Source organism: Miscanthus floridulus, chromosome 15 (genome assembly GCF_019320115.1).
Source record: "Miscanthus floridulus cultivar M001 chromosome 15, ASM1932011v1, whole genome shotgun sequence".
Taxonomy (NCBI): domain Eukaryota; kingdom Viridiplantae; phylum Streptophyta; class Magnoliopsida; order Poales; family Poaceae; genus Miscanthus; species Miscanthus floridulus.
The window spans coordinates 3445466-3467593 of NC_089594.1; the positions used below are offsets into that span (position 1 = coordinate 3445466).

General features: G+C 49.7%; 2 protein-coding genes across 2 annotated transcripts; one reads left to right on the forward strand and one right to left on the reverse strand.

The window, feature by feature from the left end:
- The first annotated feature begins 2837 nt into the window (after positions 1-2837).
- On the forward strand, positions 2838-3395 carry LOC136506841 (uncharacterized). Its single transcript, XM_066501751.1, has one exon. It carries the CDS (start codon positions 2838-2840, stop codon positions 3393-3395), a length of 558 nt encoding a protein of 185 aa, XP_066357848.1.
- Positions 3396-16938: 13543 nt separating this feature from the next.
- LOC136506842 (uncharacterized) lies at positions 16939-19026 on the reverse strand. The gene is made up of 4 exons (XM_066501752.1): positions 18017-19026; positions 17839-17911; positions 17478-17604; positions 16939-16946 (listed from the first exon to the last, which is right to left on the reverse strand). Exons 1-4 carry the CDS (start codon positions 19024-19026, stop codon positions 16939-16941), a joined length of 1218 nt encoding a protein of 405 aa, XP_066357849.1.
- Between the last annotated feature and the right edge of the window lie 3102 nt (positions 19027-22128).

Here is a 22128-nt window from a genome sequence, read left to right on the forward strand (position 1 = left end):
GGGAGACGAACCCCGGTATATGGCTCGAATATTTTTGGCTCACCTGCCGAGTCGGAGGGGTGGATGATGACAATTTCATCATTTAGTATCTCCCCATCTACGTGGGATAACATGTTCGAGCATGGCTCGAATTCCTCCCACATGATAGCGTCCGCGATTGGGCGGACCTCAAGAGGATCTTTGTTGGAAACTTCCAGGGGACGTACGTCTGCCCTGGGAACTCCTAGGACCTCACGAGCTGCCAGCAGGAGCCTAGTGAGTCCCTGTGGGATTACATCTGCAGGTTCTTCCAACGATGCAACTCCCTCCCTGATGTCGTCGATGTAGATGTCATTAGCACATTCCTCTCTGGGATGACCTATGAGTCCCTGATCCACAAGCTCGGGTGTCTGAAGCCCCGTACCACCCGCGGCCTGCTCGACGTCGCCACGAACCATGCCTCTGGCAAGGAGGTGGTCAGAGCGGTCTTCAACGAAGGCCGAGACAAGGGCAAGGCCAAGCGTGAGGACCAAGACAAGGGCCTCTCCACGCAAAGGGGCAAGAAGAACAAAAAAGATCGGCACCGATCGGACAACACCACGTTGGTCACTGCAGCTGATTGCATGGGCAAACAGCCCAGCATGGCCTGCCTGACCACTTCAACAAGCTCATGGATAGCCTGTGCACCAACCATGCCAACCCGATCAAACACCTCTACAAGGACTGCGAGCTCCTCAAACGTTTCCTACGACCGGCCGGTGGGCCGAAAGAAGGAGATGGCAAAGAGGCGGTAGCCAAGAAGGGAGGCGCGATGAGCAAGGACGGGGATGGCTTCCCTGACCCTGAGGAATGCATCATGATCTTCAGGGGGTTCGATGCCATTTGCTCCAAGCGCCAGCACAAGGTATGCTACAGAGAGGCATGCACCGCTGAGATGGCCGTCCCCTCCTTCCTTAGCTGGTCGGAATCTCTGATCACCTTCAATCCGAGGGACCATCCCTCCCACATCGCTGGACCGAGAAGCTACCCACTCGTCGTCGACCCCATCGTCCGCAAGAAGTGCCATACTAAGGTGCTGATGGACAAAGGCAGCACCCTCAATATCCTCTACGTCGACACCCTCGACGCCATGTGCATCCCCCGGTCGTAACTCTGCCTAGCGGGCATTCCCTTCCATGGCGTGATCCCGGGAGCGTAGGCATACCCACTCAGGCAGATCAACCTGCCCGTCACATTTGGCAACCGAGCCAACTTCCGCTCGGAGGTTCTCACCTTCGAGGTGGTGGACTTCCTAGGGTCCTACCATGCCATCCTAGGATGGCCATGCTACACCAAGTTCATGGCTATCCCCAACAACACCTACCTCAAGCTGAAGATGCCAGGACCGAATGGCATCATCACTGTGGGTAGCGCCTTCTCGCACGCCTTCATGTGCGACCGCGAGCATTTCGAGCTCGCCACTGCGGTCGTCAACTCATCCGAGCTCTCGTGGCTAGAGGAGTTGTCGACCCTAGCAGTCCTAGACTACAACAAACCAACCTCCTCGATAGCCTTCTGCCCACTTGAGGAAACCAAGGCGGTGGGGATCGACCCCACTAAGCAAAGCAAGATGGTGCGGATCGGGACCCAGCTCCCAGCCAAATAGGAATGCGAGCTCATTGACTTCCTACGCGCCAATCATGATGTTTTCACATGACAGCCTTCTGACATACTGGGCATACCGCGGGAGGTCACCGAGCACGCATTGTGCCTCATCCTAGGCTCGAAGCCCACCAAGCAGCGCATGCGTCGCTTCGATGATGAGAGGCACAGGGCCATAGGCAAAGAGATAGCCAAACTCCTGGCAGCCGGATTCATCAGAGAGGTATTCCACTCCGACTAGCTTGCCATCCTGTTCTTGTTAAAAAGAAGACCGGGAAATGGAGAATATGCATTGATTATACTAGCCTCAACAAAGCATGTCCAAAGGATCACTTTCCCTTGCCATGCATAGACCAGATAGTCGACTCCACCTCGAGGTGCGGGATCCTCTCCTTTCTAGATGCCTACTCAAGCTATCACCAGATTGCGATGAAAGAATCTGATCAACTTGCAACCTTGTTCATCACCCCGCATGGTTCATACTATTACGTAACAATGCCTTTAGGTTTGAAGAATGCTGGCGCCACCTACCAAAGGTGCATGCAGCAATGCTTTGCCGACCAGATCGACCCACTCGATCAGCCTAATCAGGCCGAGCTGCCAAAACCAACAATTGCCGTCTATGTTGATGACAAAGTGGTCAAAACGGCTCAATCTTGAGACCTAATCGTGAACTTGGCCACGATGTTTGCGAACCTCCGAAGGTTCCACATCAAGTTGAATCCCGAAAAATGTGTTTTTGGGGTTCCGAAGGGGAAGCTGCTTGGATACATTGTGTCCGAGCTCGGCATCGAGGCCAACCCTGAAAAGATCATGGCCATCTCCAACATGGGCCCTATACCCAACATCAAGGGCGTACAAAGGTTCGCTAGCTATCTAGCTGCTCTAAGCTGGTTCATCACCTGGCTCGGCGAACGGGGGATGCCGTTCTATGAGCTCCTCAAAAACACGGACGCCTTCTTCTGGACTGAGGAAGCTTAGCAGGCTCTGGAGAGCCTCAAAGCGTCACTGACATTGGCCCCAATCCTCGTCACTCCCAAATGGGGAGAACCCCTCCTCTATGTCGTAGCGAGCAACCATGTGGTGAGCACCACCCTAGTCATCAAAAGGGAGGAGCCGAGAAACCGCCTTAAGGTCCAGTGACCCATATACTTCATCGGAGAGGTACTCACCGACCCCAAGGTCTGGTATCCCAGGTGCAAAAACTCGTATACGCCATGCTGATGGTGACCCGGAAGCTCCTGCACTACTTCACTGACCACGAAGTCACGGTCGTCACTTCATACCCGCTTGGAGACAATGTCTACAACCGTGACGCCGTGGGACGGATCTCCAAGTGGGCACTCGAACTCATGGGCCACGACATTAGGTATATCCCCCGTACCGCTATTAAATCTCAAGCTCTCGTGGATTTTGTCACTGAATGGACGGAGATCCATCTACCGACCCCAGACGTCACCCACGAGTACCAGACAATGTACTTCGACGGGTCCATAATGGCGCCCGGCTTGGGGGCTAGAGTGGTTCTGATCTCCCCGAACGGGAGTAGGCTCCGCTACGCCATTTGCCTCCATTTCTTAGCCTCAAACAACACCGTGGAATACGAGGCCCTCATCAACGGACTGCACATCGCCATCGGGCTCGGTGCTACACGACTATACGTTCGTGGTGACTCGGAGCTGGTCATTGATCAAGTCATGAAGGAATCCTGCTGCAAAATCCCCCTCATGGCAACATACGGCCAGGAGGTGCACAAGCTTGAGGAAAAATTTTAGGGGATCAAGCTACATCATGTCCTCCGAAAGGACAATGATGCAACCAATTTTCTCACAAAATTGGCCGCCAGGCGGGATCCGTCTCCAAGCGGAGTCTACATCAATGATCTCCACGAGCCCAATGCCAACCTGATGCTCGGGGGCTTCGACCCCAAGGCCAAACCGGCGCTCGGGGGCTCCAACCCCAGTGCCTCCATGACGATGTCGCCCGCCGACATCGCCGTACAGGCACTCGATCAAACCGACTAGCGAGCACCGCTACTCGCCTACCTCCTCGAGGAGGTTCCTCCACCCAAAAGGATTGAAGCTTGACAAATCGCTCAACGCGCTAAGACGTTCGTCGCCATCGGTGACGAACTCTACAAGCGAAGTCCATCAGGGACATGAAGTGCATCCCCACCAACCAAGGGAAACAGCTCCTCCTCGAGGTTCATGCCGGAATCTACGAACATCATGCAGCCCCAAGGTCGCTGGTCGGAAAAGCCTTTCACCAAGGTTTTTACTAGCCCACCGCACTACGAGATGCAGAGGAGGTCATCCGCAGGTGTGAAGGATGCCAGTTCTATGCTCGGCAAACACATTTGCTAGCATAGGAGCTCCAAACCATCCCCATCACCTGGCCGTTCGTGGTCTGGGGCCTCGACATGGTAGGACCCCTCAAAAAGGGCCTGGGCGGCTTCACTTACCTGCTCATAGCAGTCGACAAGTTCACCAAGTGGATAGAGGCGAAGCCCATCCCCAACATCCGCTCGGAAGAGGCGATCAAATTCTTCCTCGACATCATCTATGGGTTCGGCTTTCCTAACTGTATCATCGCTGACCATGGAACTAACTTCACCGAGAAGTTCCTGGACTTCAGTGATGGATACGGCATCAGGATCGACTGGGCCTCGGTCGGACATCCACGTACTAACGGTCAGGTCGAGTGTGCCAATGGCATGGTCCTCCAAGGACTTAAGCCACGCATCTTTGACCAACTCAACAAGTACGCTGGGCGATGGGTTGCAGAGGTCCCAGCGATCCTCTAGAGCTTGAGAATGACCCCAAACCGATCCATAGGGTTCACACCCTTCTTCCTGGCCTATGGAACTAAAGCGGTGCTGCCCTTCGACCTCGACCACGACGCCCCAAGAGTGAAGGCATTCAACCACGACCGAGCCACAGAGGCTCAGCAAGACGCAGTCGACCTGCTTGAAGAGGCCCACGAGATGACCATCATCCGCTCTGCTCGCTACCAGCAAACTCTCCGTAGGTACCACGAAAGGAAGATCAGAGGGAGGATCCTCGAAGTCGGTGATCTCATACTCTGAAGGACCCAATCAACAAAGGAGAAATACAAACTCTCCCCACCATGGGAAGGTCCTTATATGGTGGCCAAAGTGATCCGACCGGGTGCCCACTGACTGAAGGACAACAACAGCAACGTTCTCACCAACACTTGGAACATTGAATAGCTACGTCGTTTTTTCTCTTAAATTTGGTCTTACCGTTTTTATTCAACACTTGCTCCTGTAAAGCACCCCAGCCTGAACACTTTTAGCCCGGGTCGGGGGCTCCATGAGGGTACAATACTAAATACTACCTCTCTTTTTTACTATCACATGGTAAAAAACTTTTTGCCCAAACGAAAGGGCATTCCATTCCTTTGATTACCCTATGTGACTTTGTTTCTTACTCCCGACTGAACGCACCCCGCCATGACCTATGGTTACGAGCAGCTAAGCCTCGCAGGCCATGCCCAAGTTCTTAAAAGTTGCAGCCTATGGAACGAATGGGTAGGTGCGAAAAAGAAAGGATAAAAATAAAGCTATGCCAGGATAAGAAACAAGGAACGGATAGTGATTCTACCACAAAACAGAACTGATGTATTTATTGATACAAAAATTGTTCACACGGGAGCTCCCCCGCAAACTTAACGATTACATTTGCTGACTGCTTCTACTCTAAATACTACTATGGCCGCCCGGCGGCATCAGCTGATGCCAAAGGTGAGGCCACGACACATGCCGCCGGACATAACCGCCGCCGCAAGGGCCCCACCCGATTCCACTCCCTCAACTTTAGTGAGCACAACGGGTACCTCAAGGGCGTCACACCCATAGATGCTCAGTAGAAGAACATGGAGCTCTTGCCCTTCTCATGTAGTCGAGGCAGCTCCTGGAAAGGAACGCTGCCCACCGAGATATGGCCGCCATGGCTAGAAGATATCTCATCAAACTTTATGAATTGGCCAACCTGAGTAGCTGCAAGGGTGAAACCTCCCACCGGCGTAGTCCCAAACGTCTTCCACCCCAACAAGGCTTGCCTGGAGAAGACTCGTCGGAAGGAGTCCACGTGCGGCTCCATCCCGACGAAAGCCTCATAGACGGTGACAAAGCCAGCGACGTACGGCACCCTCCAGTGCGCCACCTCCTTTGGCGGAACCAGCCCCTTCTCGGTAGAGGTGGCCAGCACCATCTTATCTACGTTGGGGGACCTCCAACTTGACATCGTGCTCTAGAATTACGAACAGGTCTATGAGTTCTCCTTTCCTTCTCGCTTCCCCTATTTAAAGAAGAGGCAGAGCAGTCAAGGAAAGGCAAAAAGATTGGGGCGAGAAACCCTCCCTTCCCGCATTCAATGCGGATGGGAAACGACGGGATGCACCCTGACCGATGGGACGCAACCTGCCTGACGAAACGGTGCCTGGTCAGACCGGACGTAGCCCAGGTATGGCCCACCACTACCACATGACCGGGCACGAGAAACAAAGTGCCAATTCCATCACGAATCACGAGAAACAAGGCGGGACTTGGAAAGGCCCAACTACGGGATCTCCACCCAAGATAGACCATCGAGCTTCCTAAAGTCAATCAAATAGCCTAGGAAAACACCAAGAGATAGGTAAGGAGCAAAGGGACGCCCCATGTGGGCCATGCCAATTCCATCACGAATGATGAGCATGGTTCTCGATCGTACATTTCTGATTGGAGCTCTTCAAACCACATCACTCGAGTCATCAAGGTAACATTACCAACCCCACTATTTCTTTATATCATTCATTCTTCCATGCACGCATTCATTCATTCCATATACCCGCGCCCCCCAGACGATTCTACCCGAATCACCCTAGGGGCTCGGGGGCTAAGGCATCGCATATGTGGTTAAATGCATCACAATGCTCCGTGTTGCATCACGAAGCGGCAGTTGCCTCATTCAACATGAGCAACAACCGACCAAGGTTTGAAGGCCGCCCACGAAGGGCTTGAGGCTGCCTCGCGTCAAACAGAGCCAGGGGAGAAAACGCAGATGAGCCCCAAGCGGCCCTCGCCTGGTCTGCCCCGAAGCAGAAAGGGTTATCTCAACCTTCTCATTCAATCCTAAACCTCTGCCAAACCCACAGAATCTCCTTTGAGAGGAGGCCAGCATGCCCCCCGGGTCGGTCTCCGGAACGACCCAGGCATCTGCTGGGTTGTATGTTAAGGAACAGTGGAATGTCACATGAGGGCTATGCTGACCCCGTCACAAATGACGGACCCAGATTTCACTCGATCATACCCGTTAGCGAGCTCACCAAGCGCGTCACTCGAGCCCGAGCCATCGAGGCAAGCGACGTCAGCTCAGCCCCTCCGGTTGCGAGAAACTGCGGACGGGGTAACGCACAAAACTCAACCGAACCTAATGAAGCCCAACAGGGTTCAGGGGCTCAAGATCCCCAAACTATCGACTACAGCCGACGCATGAGCCCGACACCAGGATCCACGACTCCGTATCGCCCGATCCCTAAAACTGCCTCAGCTGCGCCTGACGTGTGTGCCCGACGCTAGGATCCGCGACTCCGTATCGCCCGATCCCTAAAACAGCCTCAGCTACGCCTAGCGTGTGTGCCCAATGCCAGGATCTGCGAGCTCTGCCTCGCTCCATCCCTAAAAACCGCATCGATCCCTAAACTGCCCGCTAACAAAACCCCCCAGGCGATTCAGCCCAAATCACCCGAGGGCTCAGAGGCTACACCCGAGGGTGCACTCACATGCACTCGCTGACAAAACAACCCCCCCCCACTAGCAAAACATGAAAAACCCCCCAGACGATTCTAACCGAATCGCTCGGGGGCTACACCCACGGGTGCGCTTGCGCGCATCCACCGTCAAGACAGAAATCCCCCCAGACGATTCTACCCGAATCGCTTGGGGGCTCGAGGGCTCCAGTCGGGTTCATAAACTCAGGGTCTCTCATGGACCAACTTCCTAACAAAGGCTCGGCCTAGCAAACAAGGTTGCAAACGATGCACAACTCCTGGGCAATCCAATCTCCGACCGGAAGGCCTAGCCGAGGAGGAACGGCTCCCACTTCCGACCCCGGCCCACCTTTCTGATCAGAAGGCCTCACAAAGAATGAACAGCGCTCGCTTCCAACACCAGCCCACCTACGGACGGCCTCTCCGACCATGGCCGAACACTACTCTCTGACTCCGACCCGTGTCTCTGACCAAGGATGCGCCGAACCCCTTCTTACAGCTCTTCTTTAACTGGTACAATCAGAGCTGACTGGGACCAACCGATTGGGGATGCCCACTCAGTGAGGACCAGGGAACGGACGAAAAAAGTAAGGCCACCCAAGTCAACCATAATACCGAGGAATGTACTCTGTACACCTGCAGAAACAGTACCAACACGGCATGTTAGAAGGGTATCCTACGACCTTCCTAGCATATCAGAGCCCAAGCAGTGTTGTGGGCGCCGACATTTGCCCTATAGTGTTGTAGGCGACATCAACTCCCATACCCGACAAACATGGCAAGGCTCCCCCCACATGCCTCTGGGCATCAACAGTGTTGTGGGCGCCGACATTTACCTTACCAGGCGAACACGGTAAAACCCCTCACATGCCTCTGGACATCAACAGTATAGCAGGCAACGACATCTGCCATACTAGAAGAAGACGATGCAACCTCCCACATGCATCTGACATTAACAGTATTGTGGGCATCTACAATCATCTTGTACCCGACAGTGTGGGCAACAAGACTTAGCACACGTACTCTCTCTCTCTTGTAAGGCCATCCCCTTCATCTATAAAGGGGGATACGCTTTCTCCCAAAAGGGGGATCAGTTCGCTTACATCGATTCAACACACCACAACAGAACCACCAGGTTCAGACCTTGAGCACACACTCGAACTCTTAGCACATAGCGGAGCTCCTATCCCTCTCGGTCCTTCAGACCGGAGTCCGACCGGACCTCTTGTACCCCCCATCTTTCTCCTTCTCGTTTGTAACCCCACTGTAAACTTCGAGCACCTAGACTCAGGAATAAAGTCACCGACCGACTCAAATTGGACATAGGGCATGTTGCCTGAACCAGTATAAACCATATGTCATTGAGTGCTAGGCCACCTCTGATCACAACGTACGGTAAAACTACAAATATTTACGTGTTGGTCACTTTCTGCACCGACAATTAGTGAGCATCTTCATCATCTGTATCATTAGTGTTCATCATCTATTCCATAAGGGTTCCAAGGCCGCTCGTGACCGTGAGCACGGCTGATATACCAGTTTTACACTCTGTAGAGGTTGTACACTTTCATTGTGAGTCGTGATTTACCCTTTCGTTCGAGGTCACGAGCCTCTTGACCCACTACCAAAGAAGGTCGACAGGGTTCACTATGAAGCCTTTCAAAGGTTCGTCTAACAAGTTAGGGTCGCTAAGGTTTCCCCATCAGTAAGCATGAACCCCCTCCAAGGAGTAACTAACAAAATACAAAGAAACCAAAGTGCACCCTCTTGGCAGGCTGAGATCATACAAACCGGAGCCCCTCTTATGCCATAAAGGTAACCACTAACAAGCTAGAAAAGGTCCTCATACTGAGCTAAAGCCAGAGCCATATAGCCCTCACAGCTGTACTGTAAGTCCCGAATGATCACTTACAGATAAGTCCTTAGGGAGAGGAATCTAGAGCACCATAAAAACAACCCAATGCTCTAGCCCCCTTGTTCCATGTTGCTAAAAAGCATCTTTTAATGTTTATTGCATATTCCATTAGTTAAGTTACAAGATCATGGTTGTAGTTGAGCACTAGCATCATACTACCCAATGCAATACCCCATAGGTATCAAGGCACAAGGTACAAAGTACTAGGAAATCCTTAGTGGCAGTCAAGGTAAACACATGCAGTATGAATTAAATGATTAAAGGTGTATAGGACAACAAGGAAGATCCCATGCTATACTTGCCTTAAAATACCGATCTTTTGGTAAGCTTTAATCTTCAATGTTCTTCTTCTTCTTCTTGATCACCACGTATATCTCACCGACTAGACGTAATTATAAAGCACCACACAAGCATCCATACAATCATACACGAAGCAAACAATAGAACTAAATCAGAACAGTACACCAATCATAGAAAAATAAGTAAAAGAGTTTGAACCACGATTCTACGCATCGCTACAAACACAGTCGCGAGAGGCACGCTAATCGGAGCTACGTTGAAAAAGATACATCTACCGATAGATTTGCTTATAAGAGAAAATATAAAACTATAAGCTTCATGTGTTTTAACTATATAAAATCTTATATAAATTGAATTAATTCAAATTTAGATTTGAATTATAAAACTAAAATAAAACAAGTCATATTTTATTTAAAAAATCTAGTTGCATAATTATTATCCAAATTAGAAGTTAAGCCATGAAATTCTAGTATTAGTGACATGATAAACATTGTCACTAACACGTAGATCTCATTGTAATGAATCTAGCACAACTTGAACGGGTCAATTCGAAACTAAAACGTAGAAGATATGAATTAAACAAGATTTCCTTTAGTAAAATAATAGATTAAATCTAACCTCGAATTTTAAAAGTTGAAAACTTACTTAACAGTAGTATGAACATGTAGATTATAAAATTACGAACCTAACGCAAGTTGAACGGGTCAAATCGGAGTTAAAACGGAGATTTTATGGCTAAAACCAAATTAGTGGCAAAACTGTAAATAGGTGAAAACGTATTTTGGATCAAAACCGAAGGAACTACGCTTTCCAAAGAAGAAAACGTAATCTGTGATTGCGCTTTGGACCGCGGGTTAAGATTCAATTAATTGTAAGGGGTTTTTTGCAAATCTCACAGCGAAGGGGTATCCTTCGATATGGGCCGCTGGATTAGATTTGGACGACCGGGATTCGATCGGGCGGGTGTAGGCGGCCAGCGGCGAGGTGAATGGCGGCGGCGCCATGGCCGGACGAAGAAAGCTCGCTGGAGTTCTTGGATTAGGGCCTATAGTGCACGGTTTTTTGAACGGAGAGAGCCCGGAGAGAGCGGAGAGGATGGGGAACTCACCGAAACCGAAGAAACAAGCGGAGAAGCTACGACGGCGGTCGGCTCGGGATGGTCGACAGCGGCGCTAGGTCTAAGCGGCTGCGAGCTCGATGCGAGGCGGTAAACTTGCTGCAAGGCGGGATAGGGAGGCGGCGCAGGCTCGAGCGGTATTTATGAGGCACGGGAACTTGGGCGGCACGGCACCTGCGGCGTAGCGGAGCCGGACACGGACGGCGTCGGCTTAGTCGTGCCCGAGGCGGACACGATGCGAAGGAAGGAGAAGGCCCTGACAGCTGGGGCCCAACTGTCAGCGGAAGGAAAGGAGAGCGCGTGGCGCGGGCGCAACTGAGAACCGGGCTGTCTTGCTGAGCTTCGGCCCGTGCGGAGGAGGGAAAACGCGCCGGTGCGGCCCAAGAGCGGAGAGAGAGCGGCGGCCTACGGAGGGGAAGTAACGGGCCAACGCCGCTGGAACGGCCACGGGAGAGCTGAAGGAGAGCTAGGCCATGCTGAAGCAAAGGGACGCGGGGCGTGAGCGGGCCGGCGCGGAGAAACAGCCACGGCGCGAAAGCAGGACTACGGGCTGGGGAAAGGGGAAAGAAGGGAAATTCATTTTCTTTTTTTCCAATTTTTCCAAAGCAATTTCAAAATGCAAATTCAACTCAATTTAAAATCTGACTTCAAACCAAGCAATACAAAATATTATGCAGCAGCATGAATGCACATACATGTTGCTACCTTATGATAAATTTTAAATTAATAAAAAAATTTATTTTCCTATGTTTTCATGAGCACAAAATTCAGAAATAAATCATTTTAAACCTATTTTCAAAAGAGAAAAATTTTAGGGTGTCACAGATTACACACCAATGTTTCAGAAACTTGCTGTGCCAAACAACAACCAGTCCACCACTGAAGGCCCTAACACCACAGCCCTACACAGAAATGGCTTCTAGAAATTCGGCATTGCATAGAGAAAAAGAAATGAGCTGTAGTCCAAACCCTGAAGCAAGAAAGAACAAAATAAATCGAAATTGGAGAGATTGGAAATGAAAAGCAGCTCTGAATTATTAAAGGCTAACTATTATATTTGCATGATAAAGGTAAGTTCAGATTTATTTATAATATCTCCTATTCTTGCAGTGCTGCACACAATTTTTAGAAGCCTGACAAAGCAATGATTCCATTTTCACATCAGATACAAGGACCAAAATTACAGAATTAACATTTAGGCCTTCTGCAAGGCATGAACCTTCGAAAAACAATTAGACCTGCTAAACTTGAACTCTAAAGACTCAATGATCAGATTACAAATAGAATTCCTAGCAACATATGACCAAATAAACAGAGCATGGTAAAGGTCTAAAGGATGACTCTTCTAAATGTCAACACAGAAATACACCAATCATGAAATGAACTTGATGAAAACTATTTCATAAGCAAATGTGTCATCTTAACCCATTCTACCAAGAAAGAAATGTGACCTAGTGTTATAGGCTACATAAACCCTGACAAATTCACAAGTTCATCTGTTCCTGCTAATCGATTGAGCTCCTGAATGTTATAACGTCATGTTACCATAGGAGCAACATTGAAAGGTGACAGTGAAATGTTTCAATTTAAATAAATGTGGTTTCAAATAACCTTTCCCTTAGTTATCTGGTATCCATTGTTATTCAATCTGGTAACTGAAGTTGAGCTGCACGAAAACCATTGCATGGTTCAGTTGCCTATGGGGTTTTATCAGAAAATGGATCAATACTAAAATGAAAAAAGTGTGTGCTCTAAATAAATAGCAAGAAACCCAGGCATATTATAAATGCAAAAATCATTTAGATTTAGGCAGTGCCGCAAGCAAGGACCCTGAATTCTATTTACGTGGACAGGGTCTAACCCCACCATATAGTCTAATCGCAAATAATGTCCTGTGAACACAAATAACTAGTTACTACTAAATCGTTGTAATAATTCCAATACTAATCCACAACAATAGCCTCATCTGAACCATATCAAATCTGAATAACTCATCCAAATCGTTACAACATTCTATAATGAGATCATATCAATCCTGAGTAAGGTGTAAAATTCCATCTACAAACGTATATATGGTGCATTAACCAGTAATGGAATACCCTGAAGCTGAATTTTGCATGAAATAGTCGGCCTCAGGAATGAAGATTAGGAGCTAAAATATGTATTAAATAACCATTGTTGGTAATTAACAAGATCACTAAAGCATCAATCAATATACGAAATGGACAAGTGAGCAGCGGGAAAAAATTCAAGCCTTCAAGATTGGTAAATATGTATGCTTTGTTATAATTCTGTAGTTGAACAAATTACAAATTAAGCTAAGGGAGCACTGTTTCACCTTTTGTGCAAAATCCAAGACAAGCATGTGGGCAGCACCGGGCCAGCAACGGATGGGTCATTCCAACAACGAGTATCCTGTCACTGCTAGAGGCCGCGGCTTTGCCGAGTGTTTTTACACTCGGCAAAGAGCCCTTTGCACTTGGCAAATGCTTTGCCGAGTGTAGCACTCGGCAAAGTCCGCTCGGCAAAATTTTTCTTGGCAAAGGGTCTTTGCCGAGTGCTTTTTATCGGGGCACTCGGCAAAATATAAAAAAAATTTCCCGAGTGCTTGGGGCGGCACTTGGCAAAATATTTTCGGCCGTTGCGGCGCCGGCCATTAACGGTTATTTTGCCGAGTGCCCGACCCAGCACTCGGCAATTTTTTTTTATTTTTTTTAAAAATTACTTTGCCGAGTGCCCCAACCCAGGCACTCGGCAAAGTAGTTTTTTATTTTTTTTAAAAAAAAGTACTTTGCCGAGTGCCCCTGCCCAGGCACTCGGCAGAGTTTTTTTTTATTTTTTTTTTAAAAAATTTGCCGAGTGCCCTTGCCCAGGCACTCGGCAAAGAATTTCTGAATTTTTTTTAAAAAAAAATACTTTGCCGAGTGCTGCGGCAAGGCACTCGGCAAAGAAATTTTATATTTTTTTTTGAAAAATCTTTGCCGAGTGCCTTGCCCATGGCACTCGGCAAAGACCCCGAGAATTGCAATTTTTTTTTACATTCCATTGTTACAGACAATATATATATATATATATATATATATATATATATATATATATATACACACACACACACATCAATCATCACATCTATATCAACAACATGCATTATATATCACAAGCACATGCATATTTAATAAATCCATCGAAAATCCATCACAAATCACTACTGGATTAAGGCGCTTTGCCGGGTGCCGAATGCACCCGGCAAAGGCTACTTTGCACTCGGCAAAGCCTTCGCCGGGTGCAGCACTCGGCAAAGAGCCTCCGGCAAAAAATTAGTCGGCAAAGATTTCTTTGCCGGGTGCTTTTTATTGGGCACCCGGCAAAGACTTTGCCGAGTGCAAACCTGGCACCCGGCAAAGAAAAGTGATCGTTACGGCGCCGGCTCCGTCATCCCTTGCTTTGCCGGGTGCCATGTCAGAGGCACCCGGCAAAGATTTTTTTAATTTTTTTTCAAATTTTCTTTGCTGGGTGCCGTGCCGGGAGGCACCAGGCAAAGAGTTTTTTTATTTTTTTATAATTTCTTTGCCGGGTGTCGCACCGCGGGGGCACCCGGCAAAGAGTTTTTTATTTTTTTCGTAATTTCTTTGCCGGGTGCCAGGTCATGGGGCACCCGGCAAAGAATTTTTTTTTGAAAAAACTTTGCCGGGTGCCCTGGCCCTGGCACTCGGCAAAGCTAGGAATTCTTCCCAGCTTTGCCGAGTGCCAGGGCCAGGGCACCCGACAAAGCCTCAAAAATTAATTTTTTTTATTTTGTTTTTTGATTCTATAATCACAAACACAGCATATAAAAGATATATATCACATCTGAAGCATCACAAAGACAATATAGCATATATATATCACATCCATCTCATCACAAACTCAATCCCACACATATATATCACATCGCGAATACAATACCTCACATACACGACATCACAAACATAATAGGTCCAATTACCATCGAAACAAGTCGATAGTGGATCACAGTGCATCACATGTCCATCAAGCGGTGAAAAAGAGATACAAACTAAAGGTGGGGAGGAAACTGAGTGCCTGGTGAAGGAAACTCGGCACCGCCTGCTTGCGCCTGAGATGGGTCATTCGAACCCGCCGACGGAGGCTGCATAAAGGACAAGATATTCAGGCGCTTAGAGTGGGTCATCTAATGAAAGTACTAGTCGAAGCAATATGGATTCATACTCACTGGACTAGCTACAACTGGCGGCGGCGCTGGAGCGAACATCGTTACAGGTACACCGTTCACTTGCCCAAAGTTCTACAGGAATATCGTAATCTCCGCCAGCTGCTTGGCCTGTCTCTCCCGCTCGGCCCGCTCGGCTTGTCTTTCCCGCTCGGCCACCTCGGTCCTCGTCACCAGGTCCCGCAGCTCCTGAGCCATCCTTTCATTATCGGCCTGCAACATTTCAATCGAATGTTTTAGTAATGTAAAGGTAACTAAGTTATGTAAAGATCAATGTACGAAGAGTTAAACTGGACTAACCTGGAGTGCGTCGACCCGCTGCTGTGAAGGGGACGGCCGTTGGCGTATGGCCGGGCCTCCACTCGGGGTACTTACTCGGATCTGGGAGAGGGAGGGAACAGAGCCAGACTCGAGGGTGCCATCGCCAAGCCAGTACCTCCCATGCTTCTTGCCCTGTCCGATCCTCATGACAGTCGTGCCATCAATGTCATCGGTGCTTGGATCCCAGTCTGGCCCCTGGACCAACCTTGCGTCCGACGCGTAGGAGCTGATACGGGTGTGGGCGCTCGGGTTGCTGTACGACTTGGGTGGGTCATCCGGGCTAAAGGTGACAGCGGAAGTCGCCTTTCCCTTGCGGGCTAGTCCATACGCCATGAACGTGGACAAAGGCTGGCCACCATGCGACGCCGACTACGAGAAAGACAACAAGATGATTAGAAGTAACATGCAGAATGGAGCGTCAGAATACTAAAAATGAATTCACGTACCCAAGCTTGCTTGTACGCGCCGAGGCTGCGGCTGCCTTGGTGGTGTGTGGGGCCTGTCGCCTGCAAAGCCCGCTCCCGGTGGGCTTCGTGTTCCTAGATATAACCCTCTGTGAACCACCTGTCCACGATCATCTCCCAGTAGTTGGCAAAGGACTCGCACCACCATGGAATCATCTACATGTCATAAAGAATTTGAGATGTAAGACGACCAAATGAAAGCTACTTAATCTCAAAACGAATTAGTATTATTCTTCTTCATTTACCTCAATGTACTGTTCCTGGGTCAGAGGCATCTGTCTTGCCTGTGTCTTACTGACTTTCTGACCAAGTCGCGTGGCGTAGTACTTGATGATGCAAGTGAGGCGCTCCTCGTAGTGCATGTCGCTGATGCGTTTCCTAGCACTTTTCACCAAGTTCTTCTCCGCCCTCTCCTCCTGTCCCTCTTCACACCTGAAAAAAGTCTGCAGACAGACACAATGTATCAATTCATTATGTCAAAAAGTGTCAAATGAATGCGATGTATTGATCAAAGTTGTGTGAACGAGACTTACCCAGAACTCTCTCCTGACCCGCTCCTGCTTGTCTTCATAATCTGCGTCGGGGGCAGATTTGTAGTGGTCCCACGATTTGGCCGGCCCCACAGTCCCCTTGTGCATGACAATGCCGGGGTAATAGTGCCTACACAGAAGCCCCAAGATGTGGTTGGGGTTGCGTGAGTCACCAGGCGACACAACCTCCCAGTGCCTGCACAAGTCATTAACAAACATTATTAGTTTCTCTGACAATTTTCAACAGGTTATATGAAGTAGCTGTGATTAAATCTAAAGTTAGTTACCTGTCCCCCTGGGGGCGGATCACTAGGCGTAGGGGAGGAAGCGGAGGCCCAGGGAGTTTTGAGGGACCTCGCAAGTAGGGGCTAGCCGCAGCAGAGGCAGTGGAACTACTTCCGGCCTCGCCGCCCTCCTGTGCCTCCGAGGAGTCCGTGGTACGGTGCCAGAACCTGCTCGTCCTCCGAGGAGTCCATGGTACGACGCTCCTCCAGCACGTCATGCGGCCTGACTAGAGGAGGCCGGCCCCTCCTGCTGCCGCTCCCGCTACCGTTGCTCCTGGCCCTCTGCCTCCTCCCGTCCGATGCGTTCTCTTCAGCATCTACGTCCTGACGTGCTCTCTGGTGCCTCGAGTTCACGTTCCTTGGCCCACTGCCGCCCGCCATCTTTGTTCAATCACCTGCAATTAAAAAGAAACAAACAAGACATCATTACATGTATTAGAAATAGATGCTAAGTAAATAAACAAAACACGATTACAAAATAACATAGTCTCGTACCATCGCCGGAAGAAGCCGCTCAATCCATACGTGGTAGTCATGACTCTTCATGTCGTTGACTCGCATAGTGCCTAAGTTCACTCCCCTGCTCAGGTTCGCTGCATACCCATCAGGGAACATTAACGCCTTGATCTATCGTAGTACTTCCCTCCTTTGTTCGGGTTTCAAGATGAAATCGGCCTTAGGCCTTTTCCAGTTCTTGCCGTTTGCAGGAGGCCGCATCACTTGTTGTGGTCTATCACACAACGTCGCCAGGTCCACTCTAGCCTTAGGGTTGTCCTTAGACTTGTCAGTGTCCATGAGTGTTGCCCAAAGTGCCTCAGCGATATTCTTTTCAGTGTGCATTACATCAATGTTATGGGGCAGTAGAAGGTCATCGAAATAGGGGAGCCTCGTCAAGCCGGACTTATGAGTCCACATGTGTTGCTCACCATATCCCACAAAACCACCTTCTTCATTGGGCAAGAGAGCATCTATCTGAGCATGAACCTCGGCACCAGTCTTCAAGTGCGGTCTAGGGTCCGTGACTATGACACCTTTCCTGAAGTTCTTGGTGTCCTGTCAGAATGGATGGTTGGAATCTAGGAATTGACGATGTTGATCGAACGACGAATACTTACCACCCTTCTTCAACCAAATGAACCTCACAGCTTCCTGGCATATTGGGCATGGGAACTTCCCGTGAACACACTAGGCGCTGAATAACCCATACGCCAGGAAGTCATGCATGGAGTACTAGTACCAGACGTACATTTTGAAGCTTTCCTTTGTAGCTCGGTCGTATGTCCATACCCCTTCATTCCAAGCTTTGATCAACTCATCAATCACATGCTCCATGAACACACCCATCTTACTCCCTGGGTGCCTGGGAATTATCAACGTCAAGATCATGTTATGTCATTGAAAGGCGACGCCAGGGGGGAGATTGAGGGGGATAACAAACATGGGCCAACATGTGTAAGGGGCAGACATCATGCCATAAGGATTGAACCCATCTGTTGCCAGCGCAACACGTACATTAAGAGCCTCATCGGATTTCAAACGATGCTTGTCATTAAAGCTGGTCCATGCTTCACCATCAGATGGATGCACCATCTTGTCAGGATGGTAGCGTTTGCCATTCTTGTGCCACGTCATCTGTTTTGTGGTTTCCTCGGTCATGAATAGCCTTTGAATCCTCGGCACGAAGGGAAGGTGCCGTAGGACTCGGGCGGGTATCTTAAGCTGGGTCTTCTGGCCACCACCGTCACCAGACTCTACCTCCAGGAACCTGGAGGCTTTACACTTCGGACAATACTTTGCCTCCTTGAGTTCTTCCTGAAATAGGACACACCCGTTCGGACAAGCATGTATCCGCTCATATGGCATCTTCAGTGCTTTAAGGAGCTTGTGTGCCTCGTACATGGTCTTCGGCAACACGTGGTTTTTTGGAAGCAGGGTGCCAACCATGGCCAACACCTTATCGAAGCCTTCTCGACTCCAGTTTAAATCGGACTTCAACCCCATCAAGTGACTTATGGCATCCAGCTGGGAGACCTCAGAATGAGCGTGAAGGGGTTTCTGTGTCGAGTCCATCATGTACTTGAACGCATCTACGGCTACCTGCATCTTTGCCTCCTCACGTCCTTCAGCAAACTGTGCTTGGTGAACGTCATCTACCATGTCTGCTACCCCGGCATCAGCATCGAAAGCATCGACGCGTTGTCTCACCACCTCCTCTCTCATACGATCGGCTTCACCATGGTGGACCCACCGAGTGTAGTTCGGCGTAAACCCATTCTTGTGCAGATGTGTACCCATGAGTTCCTTGTCTAGCATTCTCCTGTTACCACACTTGCTGCAGGGACACAAAGCCATTTTTGGGAATTTTGCGGCCTTGCCAAATGCACGATTCAAGAAACGATCGGTCTTCTGCATCCATTCATAGCTGGCATCACCCTGACTTGTCCGGCCCGTGTACATCCACTGACGGTCCTCCATCCTCTAGCATATATAACATCACCACAGGTGACCATCAATTGCATCTACGCGGTGTCCCTACTCTCTAATAGGTGAGGATAGGTCCTAATCCCACCCGCGAATGCGTAGATGAGGTTAGTTTCCATGCTCCGCTCCTATCCAAGACGGAATTTTGGCAGCACCTCCCCGCCGTTCTCCCGATACACGTCCTGCAAGGGAGAGTGTGTATCCGGAGAACAACGGAGAGGTGATGCCGAAACACCGTCTCGAACCGGAGCGGAGCATGAAAACTAACCTCAACTACGCATTCGCGGGCTGTCCAAAAAGCGTGGACAATCCAAAATAGATATGGTTGCAGATATGCAAAGGTCCGCATATCTCCGACCGTATCTCTTTCGAACGGGAGACACCTAACTAGGTTACGCGACCAAAAACCACATACGGATAGAGGGGTTATACCTAGGGTGGCGGTGAGGTCCGGGTAGCGGGGCGGTGGAGAGTCGGTGCAGTGGCGAGTCGACGCGGTGCAGGAAGACCCGCAGCGCCGACGAAGACGATCAGGGTCACCGAGTCCCTCCCACAGGTCCTCCTCCTGCAAAAAAGGGCAAAATGGTTAGTGTCGACTCAAAATTTCGGCAGCACCTCTCCTGCACGGGGAGGTTCCCAAAACCTGCAAAAAACATGACATGAAGGCCAACAACCACATATATACCAAACATGGCACGAAGGCCAACAACCACATATATACCAAACATGGACACGAAGGCCAACAACCACCAATATATCAAGAGGAGCCATGTACTTTAGTTCTCTTTCCATGCACATAAAAGTATTGAAGTAGTACAACAACAATTACTACTAACCCTACAACTACTACTAACACTACTACTAACAACTACTTAACTACTAACAATGCTAATAGTAAGAACTACTTAACTATTAACAACTACTACTACTAACCACTACTACTTACTAACTACTACTATTTACTAACCCTACAACTAACACTATTAACTACTACAACTAACACTACAACTAAAACTACTAACTACTACTACTAACACTACAACTAACTACTACTAACACTACTAACTACTACTACTACTAACACTATAAGGGTAGGGCTTACCTTGGTGGCAAGAACGGCAAGAGCGAGGGCCAGCGACGACGGCGGGGATGACCGCAGCAGCGCGAGGATCAACGACCGGTCGGAACGGCGTGGGGATCGACGGGCGGTCGGGTCGGCACCTTCCTCTTCTTCCTCCTCCCCCTTCTCTTTCTTCCTCTTCTTCCTCCTCCCCTTCTCTTTTTTCCTCTTCCTCCTCCCCTTTTTTTTCTTCTTCTTCCTTCCTCCTCCCTTCTTCCACCTACCTCCTCTACTGCTGGCCGGCGGTGGGAGGAGCCCGGCGGCCAGACCACGGGCAGCCGGCCTCGTCGGGGACGGCCGGCGAGGTGGGGCTGCGTGGTCGCCGCGGCCGGCGAGGCTGGGGCGCCGGGGCCAGGCAGGAGCACCGGCCGAGCGCCGGCCGGGCCGAGCGCCGCTAGGGTCGTTGGGGCGGGGCCACGGCCGCGGGGCCACGGCCGTGGGGCCGTCGGATCCGGGCTAGAGCGCTGACCGGCCGCCGGGCGTGGGCGTGGCTCGCGCGGGCGCTGGGCTGCCGGTGCCGGCGCTGCGTGGTCGCCGGGACTGGGCGGCAGAGTAGCGAGGCGCGGGAGAGGTGCGGGCGCGGTGGACCGGCGAGGCGCGGGCGCAGCGGAGCGCGAGGGCGGCGGCGGCGGAGTGCGGCGGCGTCGGCTGCGGACCGCAGGCGCGAGGTCGGTCTGCTGGAATAGGATAGGGTTGGGACGGGCCGGCCTTTTTAGTCATGCGCCTTTGCCGGGTGCCAGGTGACGACGGCACCCGGCAAAGAATTTTTTTTTTTTTTTAAATTTCTTTGTCGGGTGCCCCATGACCTAGCACCCGGCAAAGGCTTCTTTGCCGGGTGCCCTGGGTGGCATCCGGTAAATTATTTTTTTTTTGTTTTTTTGACCCCATTTTTTTTGTGGGGACTTGCTACAGTAAATATATCCCTATTTCAAAATTTGGGACAATTATGAGTTTTTTAACAATATTTCCTTAATTTTTTCCGTTTCATTGAATTTTTCCGACTATTCCAAATTTGAACTGCAGGTACATGAAATAATGGAATTTCGTCATTCAAAAAATAGTATTCATGATATTTAGGCTATGTCGAGGCCGTATGCAGGAAGTGGCATGAAATGTCGCGCATCATGTTGTCGTAACATGACGATGTACTCGCGGGGGAAGTTTATTTAAATTATATAAAATCCAAACGATGTCCGAAAATCATGAAACTTGTCGATGTGTCTTGTTATCACATGTGGAGGCCCTGGTAAAAATTTGAGAAAGTTTCGAGCAAGTTGCGACGTCGGCTGCCTAAAACCCAGACATCTTTCGTGATTTTCGGACATCGTTTGGATTTTATATAATTTAAATAAACTTCCCCCGCGAGTACATCGTCATGTTACGACAACATGATGCGCGATATTTCATGCCACTTCCTGCATACGGCCTCAACATAGCCTAAATATCATGAATACTATTTTTTGAATGACGAAATTCCATTATTTCATGTACCTGCAGTTCAAATTTGGAATAGTCGGAAAAATTCAATGAAACGGAAAAAATTAAGGAAATATTGTTAAAAAACTCATAATTATCCCAAATTTTGAAATAGGGATATATTTACTGTAGCAAGTCCCCACAAAAAAATGGGGTAAAAAAACAAAAAAATAATAATAATTTGCCGCGTGCCACCCAGGGCACCCGGCAAAGAAGCCTTTGCCGGGTGCCAGGTCATGGGGAACCCGGCAAAGAAATTAAAAAAAAAATAAAAAAATTCTTTGCCGGGTGCCTAACGGCGTGGCACCCGGCAAAAGCTGACGGCCGCTGGCCGCCGTCAAGCCGGCCACCTTTGCCGGCGGCCATATTTTGCCGAGTGGCCGGCACCCGGCAAAGACCAATTTTTGCCGACGGCTAGAATTTGCCGAGTGCCCGGCACCCGGCAAAGGCTTCTTTGCCGGAGGCCTTTCTTTGCCGGGTGTCGCCAGGCCTGGCACCCG

Coding starts and splice junctions, on each gene's coding strand:
- LOC136506841 (XM_066501751.1), top strand. CDS start 2,838: ATGCTGATGGTGACCCGGAAGCTCCTGCACTACTTCACTGACCACGAA.
- LOC136506842 (XM_066501752.1), bottom strand. CDS start 19,026: ATGGAGGACCGTCAGTGGATGTACACGGGCCGGACAAGTCAGGGTGAT. Junction 17,912..18,016: donor TTCAATCCTTATGGCATGAT/GTCTGCCCCTTA, acceptor GATAATTCCCAG/GCACCCAGGGAGTAAGATGG. Junction 17,605..17,838: donor TCAAAGCTTGGAATGAAGGG/GTATGGACATAC, acceptor CCATTCTGACAG/GACACCAAGAACTTCAGGAA.